The following is a 19,166-nucleotide window of genomic DNA, read 5'->3' as shown; positions in this document are numbered from 1 at the left end:
GCCAAGAAACTGGGAAGGATTTCTCAGAGCAGATCTTCTGCCTGACTCGCTCTCTGCACACTTCAATATCATCTTACTCTGCACTCTCATGCAGCCCTTGCATCCCTCTACAGTTCACCCACAGTCACATTTCTTTCTTTCCCTCTACATATTTCTCATCTTTCTTCCTTCCTACGTCTCCTGGCTTGTTTTGCTTTCAGCAGCCCTGAATAATCCCAGTCTTCTGTAAGCCTTGGCTAGTGTGCTGCCAGACATGAATGCTTTAGGTGCATGAGAATGAGAGTGGCATGATGAGGCTTTTGCACAAGGCTTCTGCATAAAAGAGTAGCACTTGCCCAGATCCTGACTCAACTAGAGAAGCAAAATGAAATTTGGGACTTGGGGGAAATAGTCAATGTATGCATATTTCTTATGCACACAGGAGATACAAAGTGAGTGCCATTGTCAGCAATCCACAGTGGTCAGCAACATTTTGTGGTACTGGCATGGACAAATACAGAGTAAAAACCAGTCTTGCTGCTGTACTTGGCAATTGCAGTTCATAGGACGGTTACAGAGAAGCAGGAGACACAGTCAAACAAAGTGACTTGGTTTTGGCCATGCAACAGACCTATACACAGGCAGGATTGCAACTCAGATTTTCTCAGCTTCACAGCAGCTGAAGCTATAGGTTTTTTAGTTAACCAATACCTGGGCTCATGATAGGGACCAAGTGAACTCAACAGTAGCAGATCTGCAGTGCCAGAACCGTGCCCCACAACAAATGATCAGACATTTCCAGGAATTACTGTACTTGACTTCTTTTTTCTCAGAAATGTGAATTTTTCCATGCTGAGACCTTCCTCTGCAGAGCTTTCCCTAACCACCAGCCCCACTGCTGCACCACGTGCTGGGGGTGGAGGAACAGAAGAAAGAGCACAAACTGCTCACTTCTGGTTTCCCCCATAAGCTGATGCCAGTTTCCTAACACTGCAAAACCAGACTTGACATCTAGAATATCTTTCCAACTCAAATAGCTGCTCTAGGAGCTCACTAGTGGGCTAGCATTAATGCAGGTACTGGAAAGAACTGCAGGAAACTGTGGTTTCAAACTTTGGAGTAGGATATTTCTGACACTTAGCAAGACAACGAGGATCGACTTCATAACATGCCTAATTGACAATAACCAGTGCAATGTAAAAATATAAACAAATAATTTTTACTGGATAGTACAATCCATAGCGTAAAGGCACAACTTCATACTGTACTGTGCTGCATCTTTTAATTCGTAACCGCAGACACCGTAAACAAATACAGCCAGCTGGCAAAATCTCCCTTCCTGTGGCTGAACTAATGCTTTAGCAACTTGCCTTCCCCTCTGTTAGCAGATTTCCATGTGAGCTGGGAAAAAAAACCCTACTAAGCATGCTTTAGCTGGTAGTTAAATGGCAAGGGCAGTATCCATATGCCAGGATTATGCCTGTGTTCAGAGATCCTCAGCAAAAAAGGAGTCCCTGCTGGTGCACACCACCAGTCATCCAAACTAGAGTTGGTATTAGTTGTGACCACATTTAGTGCTGGCATTAGCAGACCCAGTTTTTGTCTACAGCAGAGCTTTCTTCAGTTCATCTGAGCAGTGATCATGGGTGAAATGCTTTGCCAAAGAAGGAAGCAAGCAGGAGGGATTTAGATCCTCTGGTGCTATGTATTATGTGCAAAACCATTCCAGCAGCAGTCATGTTGTCTGCATTCCCTTTCAGTGCAGAGCAGTCCTCCAGCTACTATGAATTTCTTGGCGTGAGCAGCTGTCAGGACGTGATTCACCTGTATAGGCTGCTGTGGTCCTCAACAGTCCTCAACATCATCGGATTGTTTCTGGGGATTATTACAGCAGCCGTTCTTGGAGCATTTAAAGACATGGTAAGGCTCAGTCTTTTGCCTTCTGTGAAGACCTCTGTGCTTGTTGAAATCAAGTGGATTAAAACCAAGGAAGTATAAGTGTATGAAGGAGGCACTTTAAACCTGTTTCTTGTGTGATCTGGGAGTCTGGAGTCATGTCTTTAGGCTAAGCTGTTGACAGCTGCTCACAGCTAAGTAGGTCAAGCCTGGTCAAATGCATGAATGGAAGGGAAAAAACCAGGCACCTGAGTGAACAGATGCTGGCAATTCACTTAGTGGCAACTATTTTCTTCTAATTGGGCACTGAACAAGAGGCCCAGTTTAAGGATGCTAGTTTGTAGCTAATACATAAAACTCAGGTCCTAGGTGTGGCTACTTAACCGTATGCAGTTCTTTTCCCAAGAATGGGGATTAACTCTGAAGTACCAGTCAAGTCGATTTAAACAGTTGTATTCAGGTCACATTAGTTCCCTCTTCCATTTCGCTAAGGAATGCCACCCTCTAACTGCTTTCTGTGCCACACCAGCATGTTGAGCTGACACGTACCACTGCGTTCAGAAGAGGTGCTATGCCAGGAGTTATTCTGTAATACAGTGTCTCCTCTGCCTAGATTTTATGATAAGTTAAAAGGGTAAAGCAGCTGTTCTGGGATTATCACTGTCAGTGGTCATCTTTGCTAAAGCAGTGTCTAAAGACCAAGTGGCTCCTGATCCTAGCCCAAAGACCTTCCAAACTAAATGAGCGGTGGCATGGGATGGAGGTGAAATGCAGGAGCCAAAGGGAGATGTGATAGCAGCAGGGGTCTTTTTTGATCCATGATGTCTCTGGTGTCTGTAACAGAGAAGAAAACTAAACAGAAGGACAAGTGAAAGAAAAGAGGAGAAGAACAGAGCAGGGAAGAGAAAGCAAGAGAGATGGATGAGATGCACACCACAGGGGATAGACTAGTGGGAAAGGGCTGCTCAGAGCTGGCAGCCAGTGATCCAGGGACCCAGTTAGACTGGAGGCCACCCATGCCCTGCTCTGACCACTCAGTGTCCCTTAGCAAGCATGTCCAGGCTATCTACGACAGGTGTCAGATGGTTAAAAGTGTGTGAAAGAGCAAGGTCATATGAATGATTTGAAATTCACCTTTGTTAAGAGTCGCAAAATGTTTTTTGCTGGACATATTCTCTCTCACTTAAGGCAAATAAGCATGTTGAGCCTTTGTATTTAAGAAATGTGTTGCTGAGCTGTTCTTTATGTGAGGGAACTCTTATTAATAACTAATAACAAATTGCAGCCAGCCAGTTAAGAGTTGCAGCTGCCTGACCGGAGGGAGTGGAAGCAGCTTTCCCAGTTAAATGCATCCCCTCATTGTGAGAGGAGCAATGGCAGGAGGGTAGCAGAAACAACCGTAGAGGGAAAGGAGGGGAAGAACATCAACATGAGGAGGGGAAGGCAGGCATCATCTTCAGTAAGTCCTTGGTAGAGCACTGTAGCTTTCTATTGCTGCTGTGATTTTCCCCCTGTATGGCAGATGGGCACCTGTGGGAGTTGCTAATGCTCCCCTACACCAGGCAAGGATGCAAGAGCCAGCCTGAGTCCACCTAATCTGTTTGACACAAATTGAGGCTTACATGGGATTTGGGCTGATGCTTTCTAGCTGGGCGAGCTCCTACCCAGGCACAGGGTGAGCTCCTACCCAGGTACACCTGTGTGCTGTGCGGAGGACCATTGCTGCATTGCTTGCAAGGGAGACCAAGCCAAGGAGACATTCCTGGGAGAACTGGTGTCTCCATGACATGACACGTTCCCTCGCTGGGAGGCAGAGCCTGGGTCAAGGACTGAGTCCTCTGACTGGGCAGGATGAAGCCATGCAAAGAAATTGCAGCAGCAGTGGACTTGCAGTTTTCCCCCAGGCACAGATGGAGCAAGTCTGTTCGGGCTCCAGCTAAAAGCCTGACCTGAATAAGCTGTTTAATGTCTCCTCTTCAGAGGATGTGGGGAAAAAAGCCCTCACTAGCTTAAGAGACAGATGTCTTGGGTTGGTTACCTCAGCACAGGAGCCGTGCTATGCTTGTGACAGTGTTACTAAAGCAACAATCCCAAATGCAATGACCACTCCTTGTTGCTGCCTGTGCTTTTTCAGGGACCTTTTGAGTGAGGTCCCAGTGCTGGGTTGATAATCTGTTGTGTGCTTTCGTTATGAAAGGAATAACTCTTAGACGGAGACTGAGGCCAAGAAAACATCAAGCAGAAGAGGGAGAGAAAGGGGCATGGAATTGAAGTAAGAAAGTACTATTGAAATGTGTGGGAGAGCAATTTTCTTTCTTTCAGGTTGTCACCTTCCCAGAGAAATGCTCACTGGCATTTTACAGGGGGAGCCGCAAAGCCCGCTGAAATGCTTCAGGGCATTCCTCCAAGGCTGACTTACAGAAAATACAGGGCCAGGCTGACTAGTCAAACAAAAAGCATGTTTATCTCCGGGGAATGCTGGCAGCTGAAACGTGTTACAAAGGGGAGAGCTTGCAAAACAGTGCCATCGCCTCTAAACCCATCGCATTCCCTGGACACTAAGAAAATGAAGTGCCGTTATGCTTGTTGCTGGTTTTCTTTCTTGTGACCTGCAGACCCTGTCGCACTCCCCATGTTTTTTCTGCCTTCCAGTGGGATTGCTGCCTCAGTGGAAAACATTTCATCCTGTCCTGACCCCAAGGAGTCAGCTCTGAGTGGCCCCTGTGTCACCCATGGGGCTGTCCTCTGTGATCTGCTGGCTGCAGGAGGAGCTGCAATGATTACAACACCCTCCTTTTCACATCTACCATGTGCTTGGATATAAGACACCAGCCAGGCAGTTATTTTCAAGTCACCTTTAACAAAAAGCAGGTTAAGGTGTAATCTAAATAGAAGCATATGCTTTGAGTACCCAAAATGGTGAAAACCCTGATTATTTCTTACAGAAGACAGAGGTAAAGAAATGCATGGAAAACTTCGCTTGCTGGTACTAATAGTTAATCTGGAAACTCCCTTCCCTGCACATGACTTGTAGATGTTTTCCTGACACACCTTGCCAAGGAATCTGCCTGCCCTGTGTTTAGGGTTACATTAATCAGAACTAACATGATTCCTGGGGGGTTTGCTTGGGTTTTTTTCTTTTTTTTTTTTTTTCAGTTAGTCTCCTTCTTGGAGTCCTCAAGGGAGTCTGAACAGATTAAATATCATTCTCTTCTCTCCTCTCCATGCTCTAACAAGGAAAACAAAATGAACCTCAAGGTGCGGTCTGATGTTAAAAGTAGTTGTAGCTCAGGAATAAACCCTTTGGCAGGTCTCTGTGGGATCAGTAAGTGGACCTCCCTTGCTCTGCAGCCACAAAGCCCAGCACTGCATGGTGAGCGTGGCTGGGTCAGGGGCAGATAGTGCCTCCGGCCACTACCTGGTTTCCCCAGCCTTCCACACCCTGGTGCCTGCATGGCACTGATAGTGTTCCCTACCCACCGAATAGCTCCTTATCTCTTTGACTTGGATGGTGTTTCATTGTAAAATGTTTCCGCCTACCCTAAATGTGTTAATTTAACAGCGTTATACAGGAATACTTGATAAAAGCATCTAGCTAGCTTCAGTGTATGCAAAGCATTGCTGGCTCCAGGCTAAGACCAGATAGCCAGATAGTAAGGTGCTTTGATCAGTGGATTTAGGATGGATGACTCTCCAAACTTGTCTTCTGGGACTGTTGTGATGCTTGTCCTTAGCAACTTGACTGCATTGCTGCTATGGCTGGAGAGAACTGAGAGGGGTTCCTGAGAGGACAGCAGCACCCAAAGCGACCCACACTCGAAGGCTGGTGACAGATGCAGAACAGGCATCTGTGTTTCATGTTGGGCAAAACAAGTGTTTCTTGCCATGTTTCTGTCTGTAACCAGAGGGATCTGATTGTGCCAGGGCCTCTCTCCTCCAAGGAAGGGCACACTCTGGGTGTGGATCCAGCCCCAGCCTGGATGGGCTATGTCACTGGCCCCAAACCTTTGGGTCTAAGGCAACCTCATTAACTGCTTCTCACTACTCCTGTCTGCAAGTTAGTGTCTCTCTGTCTCTCCTTGCCATATCCACCCAGCAGAGTGGGTAAAAAGGAGTTGTTTTGATAAGGATATCTTGAAGAGAAGAGACTTCCCTTCTTGCATGAAATAAGCTTTCTGCTTTCACGCCCAGCCTTTCTCTGCACCAGCTCCCAGGATACCAAGTTTCTCCAAAGAGCTAAGGCCTAGATTAACCTCATGTGGTATATCAGTGACCTAGACAATGTTTTCCATGCACAAACACAATTAATATAATTCTTTCTCAATCACAGTGCGGTCTCACACTGCCTCCAGAAGATACAGTGATTTATGTATCTCACTGATTTATCTGAAAAGAAATGCCAAAAAAAACCCCAAAACCTAGCTGCTGCTTTCAACATTTGTCTGGCAACCACTATATTTTATTAATTCAGTAAAAAGGAAATTCCACACACTCATGTAGAAGAATCTGCTAGTAAAAACAAAGGAGAGAAAATAAACCACTGTGTTTGTCTTGCTTTGCAATGGGGACATGAAAATCTTCCACAGAGCTCTACTGTCCATCACAAATGGATAAATAGCATGGGGTCCTAGGGGCTAACACAAGCCCCCTGTCACATTTAACTTTTGCTCATTTCCCCCTGCCCCCCCCCAATTGTATCAGCTAGTTTAATATGAGCTATTACTTCTTCCCGCAAACCTCATCTCGTGTTGCAGTTAAGGGACATGCAAATAAAGCCATGGGATATGTTGAAAGATTTTACACAGCAGAAATGAGATATGTGTGTGGTAGGCAGTATTGGATAGCCATCAGCAAACTGCATTTCACAAGTGAGAGGGAGCTGTGAAAGATGAGATCTTTGCAGATCTGCATAGGAAAATAGAGAAAAGACGTGAGGGTATCAGATAGTTGCTGTTGGAAAGAGTTGGCATAAAATGGTGGAGGAATGGGTGTTTGGTGCTGAAGTGGAAAAGAAGAGGTGGTAAAATCTGTATGCTGTGTTCTTCAGGGTGTTCTGGGTCTGGAATCCTGCCATTGCTTCTGTTTCTGGTGCTAGGGAAGCACCAGCAGTCTTTTTCCAAAGCAAGAAGATTAAAATAACTGTGGAAATCTGGCTAGAAAATTCACTCCAGATACACACTCTTCTCATTCTGTCTGTTCCTCTTTTTTTTTTTTTTTTTTTTGGTAATACTGGTGTGTTAGAAAACAGAAAGTTACTAAATTGCCTAGTTGCTTGGGGTAGGACCAGTTCCTGCTCCAGCCACCTCTGTGCTGTGCTGATATATTGATATATTGCTGTCTTCTATGCTCAACAGGTACCTCTGTCCCAAATTGCTTTCAGTGCTGCACCTCCTCCTCAGATCCTGTACAATCCTGCCCAGCAGATCCTGACATATGCTGGATTCTGTCCTTCTGCAGCAACTATTTCTACATATCCATCCTACCCATTACCCCTTCAGGTACAGTATGAATTGGCACCTTTCTTACTGCATCAGAAAAGCATTAGCTGTTCCTTAGTATAAACTCTGCGGTGATAGACCTTGGCTCCTGGGGTTTGAAACGAGGCAAGGAAGTTGGATCCCAACTAAGACTTATCTCTGGCATGATTTAGCTTGGACTTAGTTCTCAGGTCTGTTCTCAGATCACAGGCTTTCTCTGATCATCCTTTGGACTCTGTGGATGAGGAATCCCAGTGTGGGATTAGAGCTGTGTTGCAGTAGTCATGAAGGTGAACATAGGGTCCATGTTGGGCAACATAAAGCAGCAGCAGAAGCATGAGGGGAAGCCAAAGGAAGCATCTGATATAGAACAGGATTTGGCAGAAAAGTTTAGGCACCTTATTCCACCTTACTTATAATATGGACATAAGTAGATTAGCACTCATTAAATGGAAAGAAGACAAGAAAAGGGAGGAAATGAGGTCTGTGAAAATTAGTGATATGGAAGGGATTGTGGCTGGATGTTAATGGTAACTAGTCATTACGCAAAGCTTTTGCTGCCCAAGCAAAGCTATTAAGTGGCAAGATAAACCAGAAATAGGAACATTTTTTTACACACCAGAGAAGATTCAAATGCCACAGAATGCTGTGGAAGAGTATAAATGAGAGGTTGGGGATTAGTCCATCAGCTGCTATTAAACATAGGGATTCAGGTGTCACTTGCAGTCCAGCCAGTCCCCAGATGGTGGGACAAGAGCAAGGGGGGGCTCATCAGAAGATGGAGCCCATTTCCTTTTAGCTTCCTATAAGCACCTACTGCTGCTATGGCAGTTGGCAGAGGCAGGTGAGACCTACTGACCAGGGGCAGCCAGCAGGAAGGCAGAAGGGAAAGCTGCCAGAGATGCAGCTTTCTCCCCTTGCAGGAGGGAATGCAACATGAGCTGAGTCAACACTGTTTCACCTCCTTCATAAGGATGAGGTGCAAGTCATGCTCCAAGCCTGCGTTGCAGCCAGCCAGATCTGGCCTGGAAAATGCAGGGAGTGGTGCCAAGGATGGTGTTTGGTTGTTTTTTGTTTTTTTGCTGCAGAGTGAGATGAAGAACGTAGGGTCAGCTGAGAAATAACTGAATGTGCTGAGACCCTTGAGCAATCACAAGAGTTTCTAGATTTTTCTAAAGCACAGTAAGACTTTTGTTCAGTCCAATGACTTGTTATATTTTGGCTGCGTAGTGCTAGACCAATGGGTACCACAAGTTTTGCGAAACTTCTTAATTGAAAACACTGCTTGTTTAGCATGAACTAGGTGTGGACCAGCTCCCCACAGCCTCCTGAGCTACATCTGTTCAGGGCCAGAAAGTACTGGGTCAAGATAATCGTCCAGTGCTGTGAAATGTTAGCATGCTCCTGGAATGGGTTTGGCCCAGACCAACTAACAATCTCCAAAAAATGGAGATTGACCCCCCCAAAAGGGGTCAGGAGACAGCAAGGGCAATGAAGCATTCCTGGTAGGTAATGTGTATAGAGTCACGGTGGTTTGGCGGTAAGAGTTCAGCTGTAACTATGTGATATGTGTTGTGCCAGTTGGCTTCACAGCCAGAGAGCAGTCCTTGGCATGTCTTATTTATTAACAAAAAAAAAGGGCCAGGCACTTTTGGAGATCATGGGTTGAGAGGAAAAAAAGAGCACACTCAGAGTTCTCTTTTTGTTTGCTTTTAGCTGAACATCTATGCTGAAAATCTGTGTTGTTCTTTAGACTTCAGCTAGCACGTAGCCAAAAGCGAAGAGTGAAAGGGATAAAAACGGATGAAAGGAAGCAGTTAAGCTGAAAAGATGCATGGAATTAGTCATGAGGATCAATTGTAACTGTTCGGTCCTGTGTCCCTAAGGAAAAGAAATACATTATATTTACCCCAATTTCTTAACTGCATTCCAAAATAAACATTTTTTACCTAGATTTCTAGTTTTTCTAAGAAATGTGTTCATTTGTCTTCTCTTCCCTTCATAACACTCAGTGGCAGATATCACCAGCTGTCCCCAGGCCAGAAGTTAGCAAGAAGCACTGGGCTTGAAAAGGGAAAGCACTTAATCCTTTTCCTGGGGAAAAAAAAAAAAAGAAAAGCAAACCGCCTTCCCCCATGTATGAGTTCATTATGTTGTAGTTTGGAGAGAATTCATTTTCTGCATCAGTATCTGAGTTAAAAAATCATGATAAACTTACTCAAAGCTACAAACAGTGAATGTTAGGAGCAGGCCTGATTCAGAACAGCCAGAAGCTGAACCATCATCCACTTCCATTACTTGAGAGTTGTGGGCTGAATCCATGGGACTGGAAGTAGGTCTTCATTATAAACCTAAGTGCTCCAAGCAGTACCCAGCCCCTGGATTCAGGCCTTGCTTAGCTTGTTCTGGTCCTTAAGGCAACTACAGGCCCTCAGGCTAGGATTCATTTGGCCAAATACAGGGCTGTTGACGTGTAGGGTTCTAGTGCTGCCTGATAATTGGATCAGGTAGCCAACTGGCCCCTGCTGCCACTCTGGGAGTATCCAGGTCCTGTTGTTCCTATGTCACATCTGTGTGGGTATCTGGTATTTCCCATGGCATCCCAAAAGGGCTGGACCCTTACATGTGAGCAGCTGAATTAAGCTCTAGCTGTCCACAGTGTAGGAGACTCCACCTGACCTGGTCTACCTTTCAGATTCCACAGGGAGAGCAAGGCACTTCTCGTATGTTGATTATCTTAGACTAAAGATGTAAGATGTGAATGATACAAATACACCCTAAAGGCATTTCTACTCACTAAGGGTGGGATTCAATCGCTACATGTCACTATGCTGTAAGCTTAGATATCTGTGTTCTGGAGTCTTCAACTGAGACATGAAAACCTGAGGCTGAACCCTAGGTGTGCAGTTCAGTTATCTAAAGATTGGCATCTGAGATGACCTGATGCTCACAAGATATCCATACAGGGCTGTCTGATGTGGGCCAATGTCTACGTGAGGCTCACACATGCTTCTGGAGCAGCTGGAAGAGAGTGCCCTTGGGCATCTCAAAAGGCATCTCAAAAGTTTTTGCTACCATGTCAATCAAGATTGACGTAAGGGCCACACGATGCACCTGTTTTCTCAGTGTTCCCTTTAGATCACCAAAGCTTTGGGTAAACGCTGTTCGTAAACACTTGCATTTCATATTGCCCTGCACCTGCCCCCAGCTGGGGCAGGGTCACACACATGGTGGTTCAGTACAACAAAAGGAGCAACACCATCTTCAGCTTAGAGTTAGGAGAAAAATATAAGTTAATTGATGCCAGTTAATGAAGTAAAGCAGTTGGCAATCAATTACTAACTAATAACTCTAGTTTGAACTCTTACTTCAACTAGAGGGAATCCATACCTTAGTTCCTGCTTTTACATAACCCACCTCAGGTTAGTCTGGCATGCAACACACCTAGCCTAAGTGTTGCCCCCACTTGCATGGACTGAAGCTCCATTAGCTCAAAGGCTATGAACCCGAGTTCACCCGTGGCTCCCACCACTGAGCAGATTCATTCCTCGTCCTCTGCTGAATCTAGTATCTCCCTGAATAACTACTCACTGGAGGGGAAAACAAAGTCTGAAAATAATCGCAACCTAAGCTGGTGGTAAACACTCCTCAGTTCACCTCATGCTTCCTTGTCCACAAGCAGAAATCACACAAATGCAAAAAAAAAAAAAAGTGATAGCAGGAATGTATTTTGACAAAGGTATAACCAGCATTCTTTTGTTTACTGTGGCATGTGCTGACAAAATCATTCGTGCCTTACTGGTACATTTCACTCATTGCTAGTCTTGGTATCAGGCCTGCCAACTGGTCAGGTAGATGATTAACTGTGCAGAGGTTGGTGGTGATGACAGCAGTAAGGATTGTGCCAGTCAATCCTGCCAGAGGAGAGCTCATTACAGAAGCAATTCCAGGCAGACAGATGGAAACAGTGGCTTTAGTTTGAAAGGGAAGAGAGTAACAGCTCCAAAATAATAATAAAAATACCAAACAAATCCAAACCACCCAAAACCACAACCACCATGTTTGGAGCTGATCCAGCTAGCAGTCACTATGCCTGCAATGCCTCCCAGAGAGTCAAAAGGTGTAATCAACCTTTCTGTCAGGATGTCCCCACTCTTACTTACTAAGTCACCCTGTAGTATAAATGCAGGATAATATTCTCCTTACCACGGGGCTTTGACCCAGGGCATCAGCCCCTGCTGACCCAGAGCCCCATGGAGAAGCCACTATAGCATGGGGTTTGCCAGTCCTGGGCAGCTCTGAGATGCCATTGCCCAAGTGCCAGTCCTTCTATTTGCCTTCTAGATGGTGACTACCAATTTTTTTAGCAACAGGAAGAAGCATCCGTATTTTTCATTTCCCTTGAAAAAGATTTATAATTACTATTTTTTGGTTTCTATTTAAATTTCAGGCACTTAAGGCCTGAACCTGAGGGGAACGAAGCACAGCTCTTCTCATGAAGCTCATGGACTGGCATGTGCTGGCTTATGAGGGGAGGCTGAAATCCTGGCCCTCTTTAAATCAATGACAAAATTTGGTTTAAAGCAGCTGTAGGATTTGATCCAGAACATTCCTGTAGGGTATCATTAATTCTTTCATTTTAACAAACTCTGTTTGTTCTTGAAGATGGGCTGATTTCTAAACTTTTTCTACTTTTTGTACCTCTCTCAGCCAAAGCTCCCTGATAGCTGAGTCAGCCAAAGAGGAAGACCTACTACAGGGAGACACGTGCTGCCCTGTAAAATTTTCTCTTAAGAGGAAGCTGCATTTGGCACAGGAATAAGACCTTGTATTTATGCAAGTATTGCAATTGAGATAAATTACATCTGAGATAATTAAAATTTCACTGCGATGCCTGGAAAAGATCAGCTACGTGTAACTTTATCAGCCATTCAGGTGCAGTGCCTCACCCAGGAAGCCAAAGCATAATTTCATGCAGAAATTCCTGTTCTGCTCTATTGCCTAGTTGCATGTGCAATGCCTATTAAAAGTGATTTGGTTTACAGATGACATCTGTTTTGTTTCACTAGGTACCATCATTGCTATGCTTAAGCAAGTGCTTTAAAACTAAAGTGAGTTTTGTGCTGCAATGCATGGGAAATTTAATTATGGGGCTTATTATATAATTCTTACATGGCAAACAATAAATGCACATCTGCAAATGGGGTCATAATCCTTTACTGAAGAAGGTATTTTTAATTTGTCTATATACAGCCTGCCAGCAATTTTCCAGGAACGTCATCTACTGACATTTCTTTATCGGAAGAAACTCAGCCTCCATCTCAGTCCAGCTCCAGCTATGGTCTTCCCGCCAATGCTCCAGCCCTCTATACACCAACTTACTTCTTGCCTGGAGAAAAGCCTCCACCATATGCACCATAGAACAAAGAATTTGTTTCAGGTATCTGGTAGCTTTTATTTTGTTTTTTAAGAAACCTCTGGAAATCATGCTGTGCAGGCACTATACTTCCTAAGGAACCCACCACAGAGTGTGTTATGGCTACTCCGCTTTTACCCGCATCTTACTGTGAGCAGAGCAGGATATGTGAGGGCAGGCACATCACCAGCAGAGTGACCAGTCACCATCAGTTTGCCTGCAGTCAAATGTAGTGTTACTTTCTGGCTACCATAAACATGAGTTCTTTTCATTCTCCATCTACTGGAGAATGATTTCTCTTCAAGAGAAGAAATGAAGAAAGCACCCCAGATACATGTTCTGCTCTCATAAACCAAGTCAGGGGGTTTTAGCCTGTATTGTCTGAGTGTGTAGTCTGGAGCTTTCTGAGTCAATTGTTTTGTGTAGGAAGAGACAGATGTTCGTTGGCTTGTAGTATTTATTTAATAACCCTTTTTGGTGAAAGTGTTATACCAATAAAAAAAAAAGTGTGGCAATTATTTTACAATAAAATTGACTGCATAGTTACAGTATATGTAACTAAGGCTGTGTATATTTGTAAGGACAACGAAAGATATGAGAAAAAAATACCCTACCAAAACACAGGTAGTTCCTTCTTTTAAGTTTCAAACAGAAGGGTTAATTTTATTGGGACTATTTTATCCAAACTTTGCAGCAGTCTACTCTGCGTAGGAAAATATCATGTCAGTGTACTGAAGATGCGGTTTCCAAACAGGTAGTTAAGCTATACTTCAGTGTTCAAATTAATTCCTTTCTATCAAAAGGGGACTACAACCAAACCCAATCTATGTTAAACCCCAGCTATTTATTTTTAAACTGATCAAGACCTGATCTAAGCATTTTACAAAACTGAAACCAAATGGATGAAGAGTCAGAATTCCTTTTTTTTTTGCATTATCTCCTGTTGTTTAGAGAAAATATGTTGACAAGGCTAGACAGCAATACCTGTAGCAGTGCCATCGACAAGAACAAGGTCTTGTTCCTGTTGTGGGCACCCTGCCCCCTCGCTGTGCATCATATTAGCTGGGATCTCTCTTAGCACATGGCTGCTGTATTTTGAGGCCGGAGTGTCTTTACGAGCATGAAAACCCATCAGATCTCTGTATCTCTTCACTGCATTTTGCTCCTGGAGGAAGGGTGGTGGTGCTGCCTGTTCTATAGATGTTACAGTCTGGACAGCAATGAAGCTATAGAAATTTCCTGAAAGGCCCAAGAGCAAATCAGGGAAAGGAAGGTATTTGTCACTAACTATTTAAGCAGCTGCTTCATATTATGAAAATATAAAAAGAAACTATATAAACAAAACCAACCTACTTGACAGTTTCCTTTGGAAGGAAGTGACACCATCAGACTAGCTGAAAATAGCACAAAGAATGATCAACCTTTTATATAATATTTTCCACCTATCAAGAAATTTGTTAATTTACGTGTTATACCTCTATGTATAAAAATCACATTCAGTACTAAACATATAAGATCAGAGGGTAATTTATATGGACAATGAAAACCATGTTTTGTTCAATTAATACGGATTTTCTGAGATGCAAAGTTTTAGGCCAGCAATGTTACTGTCAGTGACAAGATGCCTTACGTATATTGTTGAAAAGGTGAGTTATATGAACCTGGTTAAGAGAAATAGAAGGCAGAGAGGAGACCATTATTTTTCCCTTAAACATGAATTTAACACATTCAAAATGCTTAATTCTTGTGCAAATGCATGACATGAAGAGCGCAATCAATCCTGACCATGAAATGTGTGTAACTACACATTTACTTCTTTTTACTCACTATGAATACTACCGGGGGTCCAGCTTCATTTTGGGGACTTACAGTCCAAAACAGACTTTCTTCCTTTGAGTTGAGCACCTTGACTGCTAATAAAACAAAAATTAAATCAAATATTTCTCTTGGGTTGATGCATAGTGACTGAGAAGTAATGAAGGAGTACTTATCACTTTTTTCCTCTTTTCAATGGTGTATAGAAGCAGCTGCCTCTTTCTCTGGCGTGGTACTGCTGTAGGGCATTAAAAACGGTCCAGCTTGACATAAAAGACTCCCACTTTCTTTAATTCTCCAGACTTATAAACTCTGGCTTTCTCTTCTACACCACATTTCAGGTTTGGGGATGTTGTGGTCTATGCAAAATATCTTTGGATACGTGCACACACATGCACAGTCCGGAAGAAATTTTAGCTCTGACTTAATTGGTTTAGAAAATGGAATTATAGTCTTTTTTTCAATAATATGAGGTCTGAAACTGCAGTGTACCACACTGTACCACAGGATCCACACATCCAGGTTCCAAAACAATTCTGGCCTCATATATAATACCACTTAAATTAACACAAAAGTCAGATATGTTTGTGATTCACTCATACCACATGCTAGTTTTTTGGGAACTACCACAGAAATTATACAAAAATGCCAGACATAAGACTATTTTGCTAACATGCTTCCTTTGAAAAGAACAAAGTAAAACAGGGTTTGTTCCACCTTTGTTTAAAAACTAGTCTTTGGAGTCTACTGTTTTCATTAGAGCTACTCCAGGTTAAAAAGATGGGAGAACTATTTTGGTAAGCATTACAACAACCATGAAAAACACATAGAAAACAAAACATTGCAGTGTGGAAGTGCTGTTAACCACAATATCTTCAGGATTCCCGTCTCTCACTGGAGATACTAATGTTTCTTGGGTTCTCCATCATATCACAAGTAGATTCAGAGTAATAAACTCTACCAGAAAGCAGTCTCAGGAATACTGATGTTTCCCTTGCTCAATAAAAGAAGCAAAACCATATCACTACCGGATTTTCCTATCCATGCACATTCTGCCAATAAGTTATTACTGTCTAGTGAGCAACTCTCATTTTAAACTTGCATGTGGTCACACTGGGGTGTAAAGAGCCTTTTGATAGGTCGTTCTGTAAGTGTAAATGAGTAGGTCAGTTGAAAGCAATAAAGCTCTGGTCTTTTCTGTCCTACTGCATTACTGCTGACTAATTTGGCCATGATACAGAGCTATGATATCATGCTGTCTAATGGCTAAGAGAGTACCTTCTTCTTCTTTGCTAAATAAAGCAGGGATGCTTACCAGCAAATATGTTTGGCACAGTCCATACCCTTTCCGCTGGGACAGTTGTATCTCCACAGCGCAGTCACAGTTATTGTCACATACATGGTTTATTAGGCTAATCTGTCATCTCCATATTCAACTAGGCAAAACGTGTCGTAGAATGGCCAGGCATAATTTATAAAGGACCTTGCAGGATCAGACATTTTCCGTGTTAACCCTCTGAAGCACAGGGTAACCTTAACCACTACAAGATCTACCTGTCTTTCTCAGTTCATGCACTTTATGACTTTACAACCTCTCCTGTGTAAACCCACCCTGCATATTCTCACCAGTCTGCAATTCGACTTGGCTCACTCTCACAGTCTCAAGCCTCTCTGCTTCCATTAGGCTCACAATGAATGAGCCAACCTAAAAATTAAGCAACAAAAATATGTCACTACCAGATAATATTCCCCACTTCTTGACACCTCATCATTTGCTTCAGCAGTTATTGACACAAAAGCCAAATGGCTTTCAACTTATTGAGTCTTTTCTTCTAATTGTTTCCTGCTGACCCAATTTTGTTTTCGATTTTCTATCGACTGAGAGTTTTTCTAAAGGTCACAATTGAATCTTCTATCTGTGGTACCAGGAAGAGAACTCCAGCAATAAGAATAGCATCAACTATTTGCTGTCCAGCCCAGAAGATATATAATACTGACATAAGCACATAAAACCCCCCACCTCCAAACTAAAACAAACCAAGCAAACAAAAAAGCCCCCCAATAGTGTAATCTCCACATCAGGCATAGCCTGAGCCATTATCTCCAGACAACAGAATAATCTCAGTACAGATAAATTAAAAACTTGTATGTAAATATTTTATTCTGTCATATTTTGCAAATCAGAAAGCAGTGTTTGGTAATAAAAAATAATACAGAATTATTATTTCTCATCCAGTACACACTCATATATCACACCAAGTTTTCCACATTACAGATAAAACTGTCTTTTACAGTCTAAAGCTAACATTCACTTTAGGTATATTCTGTACTTTGGGCTTATTTAATATTAGTCTTCTGAACTATTTACAAATATATTACAACCTTTAAACCTCAAAGCAAAGGAGTATTTCAATAATCAATCTGACATAAGAATCAGTAGCTCCTACATAACTTCAGTGTTTAAAAGAAACTATACACGCAATGTGGTTGGTCTGAATAATTTATGTCTTTTAAAAAAAAAAAAAAAGAAAAGCATTGAAAGTTTGTGAATATAAAAGTTCCGCATTGCAGTGGTACCTACTGACCCGCCTCGACTGGAGGACAGGAATGTGAGGTGATGTCGCTGTGCTTGTAGAGAGCCTCATCTAAGTCCAGTGCCTTGTTGCTCAGCTTGACAGTCATGCAGCCGTGGTAGGATGCGGTGACTGGAGTGGAAGTCACAGGAACGTCTGTGTGAAAGGGGAGACAAGCATCTCTGATGGCTGTTTTTTAATAAATACGTGCCCTACCTACGCTCAGTTAAGCATCCCTTCAATTAATTCAAACTCTCCTTTTCTTCACTTTGTGGTTTCTGCCTCTCCCCAGGCCCTCTCACCAGAAGGCAAGAGCACAATCCCAGACGTGGGAAAAACACCACCTGTTCTTGTGCACCAAAGCCCTTCTACCAGGCCGAGTCTTTGCTCAGCTGCTCTGTGTCTCTGCAGGGCCTCCAGTTCTGATGCAACTATGTGCTGCACAGCACCAAGGCTTCACTCCAATTCCACACCATGTTCATGCTGTTTTCCATCTCAATGTTTCCCCTCCTCCATCTCTGGACCCTCTACTTTGTTTTTTGTGGAGTTCTTATGCATTCCTCTAATGTTCTCCCTCTCTCTCTTCAAAATATCTGCCAAAAGATTATCAAATGAGCTTCATGACAGGAAGGCTCCTCTTGTATACAGCCTATACCACTTGCCGGACTGATCTTTACCCTAAGTAGCACAAGAAGGTTGCTGGCATTCATCAGAAAGGGGCTGGAATACATCAATTGAGTCAGTAAGATCAATGAGACTATTTTTTTCTATGGAGATCCATGGGTGACATACATTTTTCTACCAGAAGTAGAAAACAAATAGCAAGGAAAAAGACACAGAGTAAAGGAAATTAGTCAATATTACTACTGACTTCTGCACCACCGTATACACACTGACCTTAAATAAATAAAACCCCACACAGGAACATAGTAACATGAAAATTTACATGAACTGTAAATTTTCTCTACACTTTCCCAAAGCTTATTAGTTTATTTACAACCCAAAGCCGACCCAAGCGAGCTGGCTGTGCAGTTGTAAGCAATGGCAACTCAAAGATTATTTATCTTCACAGAAATGCAGATAGCTAAGTAAACTTCTTATCTGTACACTGAAGCAAGGACAACTTGAACAATAGTTCATCCGATTAACCTGAGATTATATGCAATTTAAAGGGTTTTGACTGGAGACAGGCGGGGCCACATTGGAAACTGATGTGCTCAAACACAGACAGACTCTGGGACTGCGCAAGAGAAAGAACATTTATGAGGCATCTGTTAACTACAAAGGGATACTACAAATTTCTCAGCTTTCTAGCTGAAAAGTACCACTGCTTGGTAGCTGCTTAAACTAATCATTTTAGCTATTTACTATTCCTCCTCATTTACCAAATTTTATCTGTGAATCCTGCTAAAGAGAAGGGGTTATCTGTATTGTAGTACCTCACAAGACTGTAAATTAAATTTTGACTTGGAAGAAGTTGAAGTGTTGGCTTAACAGCTTAAACACTCATTTAAGGAATCATGCAGATTGCTGTTATATGTGCCACAGGGCTGTCTGACAGTGTAGACTTTCATATGGATTTGTAGAAGTTGTACCACCAGAAATAATCACAAAAAATTCTTTGTGTTATAAGTGCGAATCAGGTCAAGTATTTAATTTTCTGTTATGACTAGAAATGGATCTGTCTGAAATCTGCTCCTATAAAGACTCAGAGTCCTTGTTTAAAGGCTCCTTCACCTGGTGGTACATACATTGTATGGAAAAACGCCTGTGCATCATATAAATTACATCATTTAGCAGTTACCAGAACTGGAAAATACATAGAAAAGGTAGCAAATGCCTGTACGTTTCCTCCTATCTCTTGAAACTCTAAATAATGTTTCTTCCACGTCTTCAATATTAGCAGTGCTTAGGATTGGACATACTAAGTATATTGTCCCAGAATTCTTTCTTTGATTGTGGCACATGAAACAAAGACATTAAGTGTGACCACTGCACTTTGTTTTTTCC

General features: G+C 42.7%; 3 protein-coding genes across 3 annotated transcripts in view; 2 read left to right on the top strand and 1 right to left on the bottom strand.

Annotated features, from left to right (window-relative positions):
• Positions 1-13,526, top strand: part of TMEM255B (transmembrane protein 255B) — a 67,111-nt gene extending 53,585 nt beyond the window's left edge. The window contains exons 7-9 of the mRNA XM_069878090.1: positions 1,740-1,899; positions 7,230-7,373; positions 12,606-13,526. Of these exons, the coding sequence (XP_069734191.1) occupies positions 1,740-1,899; positions 7,230-7,373; positions 12,606-12,773 (472 nt within the window). The 3' untranslated portion in view covers positions 12,774-13,526. The remainder of the gene's footprint in view (positions 1-1,739; positions 1,900-7,229; positions 7,374-12,605) is intronic.
• TMCO3 (transmembrane and coiled-coil domains 3) overlaps positions 1-19,166 on the top strand; it is a 225,146-nt gene that overhangs the window by 202,236 nt on the left and 3,744 nt on the right. The gene's annotated exons all lie outside the window — the stretch shown is intronic.
• Positions 16,727-19,166, bottom strand: part of GAS6 (growth arrest specific 6) — a 45,858-nt gene continuing 43,418 nt past the window's right edge. Inside the window, exon 15 of the mRNA XM_069878002.1 lies at positions 16,727-17,312. Coding sequence (XP_069734103.1) covers positions 17,161-17,312 — 152 coding nt within the window. The 3' untranslated portion in view covers positions 16,727-17,160. The remainder of the gene's footprint in view (positions 17,313-19,166) is intronic.

The sequence above is a fragment of the Phaenicophaeus curvirostris genome, chromosome 1 (assembly GCF_032191515.1).
Source record: "Phaenicophaeus curvirostris isolate KB17595 chromosome 1, BPBGC_Pcur_1.0, whole genome shotgun sequence".
Lineage (NCBI taxonomy): Eukaryota > Metazoa > Chordata > Aves > Cuculiformes > Cuculidae > Phaenicophaeus > Phaenicophaeus curvirostris.
Note: the sequence above shows the minus strand (reverse complement) of the source record. Positions and strands in the feature narration are given on the sequence as shown.